Source organism: Xenopus tropicalis, chromosome 5 (genome assembly GCF_000004195.4).
Source record: "Xenopus tropicalis strain Nigerian chromosome 5, UCB_Xtro_10.0, whole genome shotgun sequence".
Taxonomy (NCBI): domain Eukaryota; kingdom Metazoa; phylum Chordata; class Amphibia; order Anura; family Pipidae; genus Xenopus; species Xenopus tropicalis.
The window spans coordinates 23,618,793-23,628,164 of NC_030681.2; the positions used below are offsets into that span (position 1 = coordinate 23,618,793).

Sequence of the window (9,372 nt, forward strand, 5' to 3'; positions counted from 1 at the left end):
TGGCAACCAATCAGTTGTGTGCTTTCATTGTTCTACTTGCAGCTGGTGAAGCAAAGCTAATCACTGATTGGTTGCTATGAGTTACCAAGTCCCACTATATGAGCTTGTGCTCTAAACAAATAAATATACAAAACTGACTATGAACCTTGAGATTACTGTAACCCTGGGTATGATACATGTTGGTGAAGCCATGGACTACCATATGCCATATGTATGTTAAATGGTCTGTGCATTATACATAGAGGTGGGAACAGATCCTGTATTGGTGCAGTTTCTCTCTTGCAGCTGAAGCAGTTCTGATCCTACCTCTCATGCCTTAAAGGGGAGCTCCAGTTTCCAAAATTTGTTAAAGAGCCCCACACAACACGGAAACCCCTAATATCCCTATCTCTGTAATGTGTTCCTTCTAAACGTATGAATAAATACCATTTTTATATGCTGAAATCCAGCTATAAACAGTTCTTGTCTATCCGCATCATTTGATATCCTGGCAGGGGAGGAGGAACTAAAACATTGATGTTACAAATTGTAACAACTTCACCACAGCTTACAGAGAGCATGCAGGAACTACATAACCCACAATGCATTGCACTGGGATGTTCCTTTCCTTATTGACACCATGTGTGCAGGGAATTGTGGGATTGGGAGGATGCAGGCTGAGGACAGGCGACTACTGTTACATTTTATTTGAGTCACAAAGTAGTCAGTCAGACCAGCAGGGGAACAGGGGGCGGGGCTTAGGGAACTGTTCCAAACCGTATTATTACATTAAAAATCATAAAAAGCTGCATATTTTTTAACTGATGTATACTGCAAAGTTGCTTAAAATTATGTTTTTAAGCTTTTTGAAAAGAAAATATAAAGTTGTGTTTGTGTGGCGTTCCCCTTTAAATAAGCTGCAATTAAAGCTGTTTGATGAAGGATAAAAGCAGGCTCAGTCTGGCTGCCCATGGTCCTTATCTTACTGTGCCAACTTTGCCAATTTCCCCTCTCATTATTCACCATCACCATGTGACCCAATATTACATGAAACAACCTTCCCTTAGCACAACCTAGAAAGATTCAAGTGAAATTGCAAGAAATAAGGGAATTATATCATCTGCACAAAGCCACTGTAATAAAGCAGCTTTCAGTTCATGCAGATTTCATTTATATATTTTTGCCGAGACACAATTCTACATTGGAATGTCCATGTTGGGATAAGAAACTCTCCCTGTTAACATGGCAGTCCTGCCCCTTGCTGATATCAGTTCCGATGAAGAAGGATTTGGCCCTGCCATCGCCATTAGCTGATACTCAAGCTGATACTGGGGCTCTTTTTTTTTTTTTTTTTTTGCTCTTTCCTGTAACTTGGAAAATCAGATTTGAGTAGATCTTACTTAGTTAACTCTGGCAGTAAGGGGGCACAGTCTTAGAAAGTACAATGAAGGGCCTTGACATGTGATCTTACATATTTTGACCAAAGTGTGGTACAGGTATGGGACCGGTTATCCAGAATGCTTGGCACCTGGGGTTTTCCAGATAAGGGATCTTTCCATAATTTGGATCTCCATGCGTTGGATCTACAAAAATCAATTTAATATTAAATAAACCCAATAGTGTTGTTTTGCCTCTAGTAAAGATTAATTATATCTTAGTTGGGATCAAGTACAGGTACTGTTTTATTATTACAGAGAAAAGGGAATCATTTAACCATTAAATAAACCCAATAGGGCTGTTCTGCCCCAATAAGGGGTAATTATATCTTAGTTGGGATCAAGTACAGGTACTGTTTTATTATTACAGAGAAAAGGGAATAATTTAACCATTAAATAAACCCAATAGGACTGTTCTGCCCCCAATAAGGGGTAATTATATCTTAGTTGGGATCAAGTACAGGTACTGTTTTATTATTACAGAGAAATGGGAATAATTTAACCATTAAATAAACCCAATAGGGCTGTTCTGCCCCAATAAGGGGTAATTATATCTTAGTTGGGATCAAGTACAGGTACTGTTTTATTATTACAGAGAAAAGGGAATCATTTAACCATTAAATAAACCCAATAGGGCTGTTCTGCCCCAATAAGGGGTAATTATATCTTAGTTGGGATCAAGTACAGGTACTGTTTTATTATTACAGAGAAAAGGGAATCATTTAACCATGAAATAAACCCAATAGGGCTGTTCTGCCCCCAATAAGGGGTAATTATATCTTAGTTGGGATCAAGTACAGGTACTGTTTTATTATTATGGAGGAAAAGGAAATCTTGAATTCAATTTGAATTATTTGGAGTCTATTGGAGATTGCCTTTCTGTAATTTGAAACGTTATGGATAATGGATCCCATACCTGTACTGATACTGTATTTTTTTGCAACAAAACAAAGGCTAAAACTGTGCTCTGGCAATCATTCTTCTCTTTATGTGCCAATAATGGCATTCTAGCATTTCTAGCAGCTGGGCAATGCCAGAATGTAGTTTAGACCAAGTGCAGCATATGGGTGCTGCTTGCAGCTGGTCAGTTTCATTATTTAAGATGGCAGGATTTTATTTCATGGAGCTGTTGTTAAACAAAGCTATGTTGGGATACAGCCAATAGTATGTGAAAATAAAAAATATAATGACTTGGGCCCCTTCAGTAATTCAGAAATTAACTTTAACTGTACACTCAAGGGCAGATTTATAAAAACGTACAATTAAAACTCACTACAGAAAATTCCTGTGGGATTTTAGAAGCGTATTTATCAATGTGTGAAAGTTCGAGTTCCTCATTTGATAAAACCACTTCTAAAAATCCCATAGGAATAAATAGTGGGGTGAGTCCTAAACTCACATTCTGATAAATCTGCTCCTTAGATTCCTTAACCTTCCATTTCCTCCTAGGGCAGTGGCTCCCAAAGTGCAGGGCTGGTTCCCCTAGGGAGACTCAAAGCCTTGGATGGTAGGCCTATGGGCCGTATGGGCAGATTTGGGGAAGAATGCCTATTTGTTCTCCTAGATCCCTCTGGAAGGACATCATAGCAGTTATAACAAGATTTGGATTAATACTGCTTTAATGTCTCAAATAGTTACACAGTTAATTGAGGTTTAAAAAAATGCAACAGTCCATCATGTCAACCCTTCCAAATGATCCCAAGCATCCCGTATCCCAGAAATTATGCCAATTATTTGCGGTCTGGCCTAAGTAATTACATTTTTTTGGGATTTACTTTGGTTTTAGCAGCAGGTAAATGTAAAAGTAGGATTCTTTATATATATAGTTTTTGTTTTCTTGGAACTCAGGCTATATGGCTGATTCAGCAATTTTTTAACGATATTTGGAACCTAATTATAAGCTAAGGGAGACCTAGTGTTGGGCCTCAAACTGGGACTTGACCCCCAAAAAATCCAACAGCCACTGCCGTATGGTACTGGTGTACTGAACACACTACAGCTTGGTTGTCACAGTTTTACAGTTTAGGCTCCCCTTTGAGGCTCATCCTGGGGCCAGAGCTCCCTTTAGGTTATAAAGGGATAAACATAAGGAATCTGTGGATCAGTCATTCAGCCATTGTTCCAACAATATCTAAGACAACAAATAGGTTTTAAAAGCAAATCTCACCCTACGTGACCTTTATGCTGGGCATCCCCGTATATGTAGGAGAGCAAATAGCCATTCTCTCCAGTATCTTCCATAACTTGCATTGAGGCTCAGATCCTACACAGGGCTATTATGGATTTCAGGTATTCCATACTTGTACATTTATAAGTACAGTTTACTCCATAATATAATGTATAACAATAACAGAAGCCACTGAGCAGTCCGCAAGGAAAGTGCTTATATTCAGGTCATGGAGGTGACTTCTAATACCGTCATATGTTTTATTAAAGGGGAACTCCACCCAAACACAACTTAAGGTTTTTTGAAAAGTAAACAAAAATATGCAGCCTTTTCATGATTCTTAATGTTATTATATGGTTGGAACAGTTCCCTAAGCCTGCCCCCCTGTTCCCCTGCTGATCTGGCTGACTACTTTGAGACTCAAATAAAATGTAACAGTAGTTGCCTTTCCTCAGCCTGCCTTCAGCTTGCATCCTCCAAATCCCACAATTCCCTGCAAATGGGATGTCAATAAAGAAAGGAACATCAGTGCAATGCATTGTGGGTCATGTAGTTCCTGCACGCTGTCTGTAAGCTGTGGAGAAGAAGTTGTTACAATTTGTAACATCAATGTTTAATTCCCTCCTCCCCTGCCAGGATACCAAATGAAGCAGAGAGAACTATTTTGCAGCTTGCTGGATTTCAGTGTATGATAATACTTCAAAAAGTATTCATTCATACTTTTTGATGGAACAGATTACAGTGATAGGTACATTAGGGGTTTTCTGTGTTGTGTGGGGTACTTTAACAAATTTTGGTTTGGAAGCGGTTTGGGATTTGTTCCTTATACATTACAACAGGGGGTACGTTGTTTCCTAATCTACATATTGTGATTCAGCTGCAGATTTAGCAAAAATTTAGTCCCAAACCACATACCAAAATGGGAGGGGGTTTGAGTGTCAGCATTACGGTACCCTCAGAATATTGACCATGGCCGACCCTGACTCATGAACAGGTGTTCTGGGATTGAGCATTGGATCAGACAAATTTTAAAGGCTCAAATTAAGTAATGTTTAATCTCAATAAATAAAGAAACAAAAGGAAAACAATGTTATGGGGGGTGACAAATAAATAAGAATTAGATATTCTTGCCATAAAAAACAATTCTGTCCATTTTATATTTCTTTTGTATTTTTTTGCACCTAATACAAAAATATACTTGCATTATAGAGGACAACATTTAAAAAAAGAAACCTGTATAGAACTCTATTCAATTTGCCCTTATACTGAAGCCAAACTTCATTTCGTATTGAAAAAGGGGAGGGGGGAGAGAGGGGCTGCAGTGATCAGAGTTGTAGAATGATTTTAGATACAGCACTCAGTATATGAGAGACATGTTTGGCAAAATATGGCAATTATAATGCCGGAGGAGCTTTCATATGACTAAAGCATTCTGGGAAATGTAATTCAAAAGTTGGGAGTGTTGCCTATTAGACATGTTTTGGCACGGAACAGGGCTTTATAAAGGTGGCCACACATACCCAAATTTGGCCATACCCCCTGACCAACTGGCACCTTTGTGGCTAAGTTCTGATAGTCCAAACCTTTTAGGCGAGACCCCATTCTTGGCACAGAGACGGGCACTAGCAAACAAAAAAGTGAGAGGCCATGTTTCATGCATACACCTATGGAAACTGCACATTTGGAACATAAGCAGCATTTACTGACTATGATGTTCCTGCAGCAAACTGCTAATTGGTTACTGTGCTACTGCTGGAAAGCAGTTTTGCACCTACACGAGTTCCTGTTGAGTGATTTAAAATGTAAGTGCCCTTGTAAGTACAAAAGAAACTCAGATCCTAATCGCAGAATGCAATCTTAAAAAAGTAATCGCTCCAGTAATGCAACATTACATTATTTAATAAAGTTATATGAAAATACTTTGTATACACTTGAGTCCTAATACTCATGAAACCGTCAATTGTTAAACCTAGAGATTTATGGCAATGAAATCGAATGCTGACATGATGCGCAACATGGCATCGCTGCTACACAGATGGCACAGGTATCTGCTTGGCCGAGGTGCTCTCGCAGTCTTGCATCAAGTCATTGGCCGTATGGTAATGCATGGCAATATAAGACTTGGCAAAGCCAAACGTAGAGTTCACCGGCTGCAAGCTGTTGGGCGTGCTGAGTTCTTGAGAGGGGCTGCTGTTGTAGATACTGTAATAGGGTTCAATGCGGGTATTAATTGGAGTGGAGCTGCTTTGTGCGTAGTGCTGATGCCCAGCAGACCCTTTAGGGCTTAGAACACTGTCTTTAGAGTGGCTTGGGCCACACGCTTGGTCCACAAACTTCTTTTGTGGCTTTGGGGACAACATGTAAGCAGAGTTGGTTTCGTGGTGGGACGACTTGTTCCTGTTGACCTCTAGACTCCCCTTGCCCATGGCACGTAATCTTGTCTTTTTTTTGCAGCATAAAAAGCCCAGGGCAACGTACTGCAGACACCAAAGGACCCTCCTCCTCAGTCCAGCACTGTTACGGGAATATATAAAAGGGTTCAAACCAGACTTCAGAAATATGAGAGTGAAGCCACAAAGCTCAAACTGGTACAGGATAAAACTGCTGTTACTAGTTAGGACATCTTGGACCAATGAGATCCCTAACGGGAGGCAACAGATTAAAACGGAGAGAACAATCACAACACAAGTCACCACCGCTTTGGAGTCTTTAGCAGTGGACAGGTTGACTGCAGAGACAAGCTGCAATCGGCTGGCTGGCACTGGCATCTGGCTTAGTTTTTTGGTGTAGGCATGTGTCTGGACATGCTGAAGTTTATTGTAATTCTGATTCCTGTACAGAGCAGGCACAGCACAATGCACGCCCTCGACTGCTGGCCCAATAAATGGCTGTGGTCTTGATGTGTCTACAGTGATTATAGGGCATTTTCGGACTTGGGCATTTTTTCTCAGCGTTTGCGCTATCATGATGTAGGAAACAGACACAATGGCAACACAGAAGGTAAAATCAATAACATACAAGTACAAGATAATTTTCCCTTCTCCGTTAATCAGGCTGTACATGGGAAGGCAAATCCGAGACTTCCTTGTCCTTAGTGTGGCCAGCGTGGCCAAAGTAAAACTCGTCGTCCACAACAGAACGGTCAGCATTAAAGTGCAGGGAAAAGAGGCTGTCCTGTTGGGCTGCTGCCCAAGCACCATTCGCAGGCGGTGAAGCGCAATCACGGCCACTGTTTTAAGAGACATAATAATGAATCCAGAACTGGTGAGATGGAAAGTGAAGCAAAACGCGTCGGGGACATTCTTGCCGGAATCTAGAAACAAGACAAAGGCAAACATTGGGGCAGATATGCAACAGATAAAAAGGTCACAGAAGGACAGATTCAGGATCATGAAGTCAAAGTTGGTCCTAAATTTCCTAAAAGCTGGATCAAAGAATGACAAGAAGACCACAAGGTTTCCATAGGACCCCAGGCAAAAGATGATTATCAGTAGAAAAGTGCACGTGACCAAGGTGGCAGTGTGTATAATCTCCTGGATGTCTCTAAAGGTAGCGTTGCCAATGTGCGACACGGACGTGCTATTAACATAATCGTAACGACCCTGCTCGCCAAACTCCGTCAGTCTCTCCGTTAGATTCATCTTAATACTGAAGCCCTTGCAGGTTCCCTAAAGTGTTGTCGGATCAGCCCAGGATGTAGACCCCCCAGGCAAATCCATAACGGGTGGTTCAGCTGGGTTTACATCAGAACCATGGAGTCAGAGCCCAGGAAGCCTGAAAAGAGAATAAAAAGGAAAACTGTAGTATAAAACATGATTTCTTAAGAGCACCAAGGTCTTTGGAAACTTGTAGCAGATTGATCTAAAATACAGGTATGGGATCCCTTATCTGGAAACCAGTTATCCAGAAACTTCCGAATTATGGAAAGGCCATTGCCCATAGACTCTGTTATAAGCAAATATCTTTAATTCTTATAAATGATTTCCTTTCTCTCTGTAATAATAAAACATTTCCTTGTATTTGATCCCAACTAAGATATAATTACCCCTTATTGGGGGCAGAACAGCCCTATTGGGTTTATTTAATGGTTAAATGATTCCCTTTTCTCTGTAATAATAAAACAGTACCTGTACTTGATCCCAACTAAGATATAATTACCCCTTATTGGGGGCAGAACAGCCCTATTGGGTTTATTTAATGGTTAAATGATTCCCCTTTCTCTGTAATAATAAAACAGTACCTGTACTTGATCCCAACTAAGATATAATTACCCCTTATTGGGGGCAGAACAGCCCTATTGGGTTTATTTAATGGTTAAATGATTCCCTTTTCTCTGTAATAATAAAACAATACCTGTACTTGATCCCAACTAAGATATAATTACCCCTTATTGGGGGCAGAACAGGCCTATTGGGTTTATTTAATGGTTAAATGATTCCCTTTTCTCTGTAATAATAAAACAGTACCTGTACTTGATCCCAACTAAGATATAATTACCCCTTATTGGGGGCAGAACAGTCCTATTGGGTTTATTTAATGGTTAAATGATTCCCTTTTCTCTGTAATAATAAAACAGTACCTGTACTTGATCCCAACTAAGATATAATTACCCCTTATTGGGGGCAGAACAGCCCTATTGGGTTTATTCAATATTTAAATGATGTTTAGCAGATTTAAGTTATGGAGATCCAAATTACGGAAAGATCCCTTATCTGGAAAACCCCAGGTCCTGAGCAATCTGGATAACAGGCCCCATACCAGTACCTGCTAAAGGTAAGTGCACTTATACCCATATGAGCCCAATGGCTTTATAGCTTGAGGCTGTTGGGGCCAAAGCAAGAGATGAAGAAAGGGGCCAACAACATGGAGAGAATGGGCTCCAACCTGTGGGGAAACCCATAATGAGTTCCTCTAGCTGCAGTTGTACTACAACTCTCAGTATTCAGGGAAATGTAGTAAAGCAACAGCTGAAGGGACACAGCCGGGGGGGGTGAATGTGAGACAATGGCAGCTGCTTGGTACTCTGATCAGTATATGCCACAGGGGCCCTGGGAATGTGGGGCCCAGGGTACAGATGCCAATTCCCTACCATACAGTTGCGTTTAAGGCGTGGTGTGTTGCTGGAGGTGGGCCTGCATCCCCGCACTATGGCAAACTGGGCAGCATCTTGTCGCATCTGAGTGCGTCAGGCGCAGGTAATCGCACGGGATGCGCCTAATATTCACCCTTCAGTCTCTGAATTCCTATTACCTGTAGCAGCCTCCCCACCCCTCCCCCTGATCGCATAAACACCCATGGCTATGTACCCTAAAACACATTTGGGGGGGATGGAGTCACTAACATGAAGCCTCTGAACATAAAAGAGTAATACCTGCGCCGCTCAATGCTCCCCTCACTCTCCTCTGGGTCCTTTTCATCCCCCCCCCGGCTTCCGTTCTGCATCTGCTGGAGGGGGGAGGGCTCGTAGTGAAACGGGAGGACGCTGACAGCCGATGTGGGTACCAGTTCTAATATGGCCGAACACTGACGTCTCAGGTGTCGTCGGCGGCTGGGCGGGGCCTAGTTGTGAAGTATTGAGCAGTACAGGAGCGTCACATGTTGACAAGGCCTGAATGTGCCTGACGGCTTTTTGACGGGAACCGCAGTGCATGCTGGGAATACATTGGCTTGGCAGAGGCAGAGTGTGGGGTGGGCGAGGGGGCAGTCTGTGAAAGTATTTCTGAGGTGAACTGAACGAATGGACATAGGGAGCATAGGGCTGTCTAAGTGCTAGTAATGAGAAGGGAATAC

The 9,372-nt window shown here is 41.6% G+C and overlaps 1 protein-coding gene across 1 annotated transcript; it reads right to left on the reverse strand.

The window, feature by feature from the left end:
• Positions 1-4,608: 4,608 nt before the first annotated feature.
• gpr75 (G protein-coupled receptor 75) lies at positions 4,609-9,165 on the reverse strand. The gene is made up of 2 exons (XM_004914744.4): positions 8,954-9,165; positions 4,609-7,356 (listed from the first exon to the last, which is right to left on the reverse strand). Exon 2 carries the CDS (start codon positions 7,221-7,223, stop codon positions 5,610-5,612), a length of 1,614 nt encoding a protein of 537 aa, XP_004914801.1. The 5' UTR covers positions 7,224-7,356; positions 8,954-9,165; the 3' UTR covers positions 4,609-5,609.
• Between the last annotated feature and the right edge of the window lie 207 nt (positions 9,166-9,372).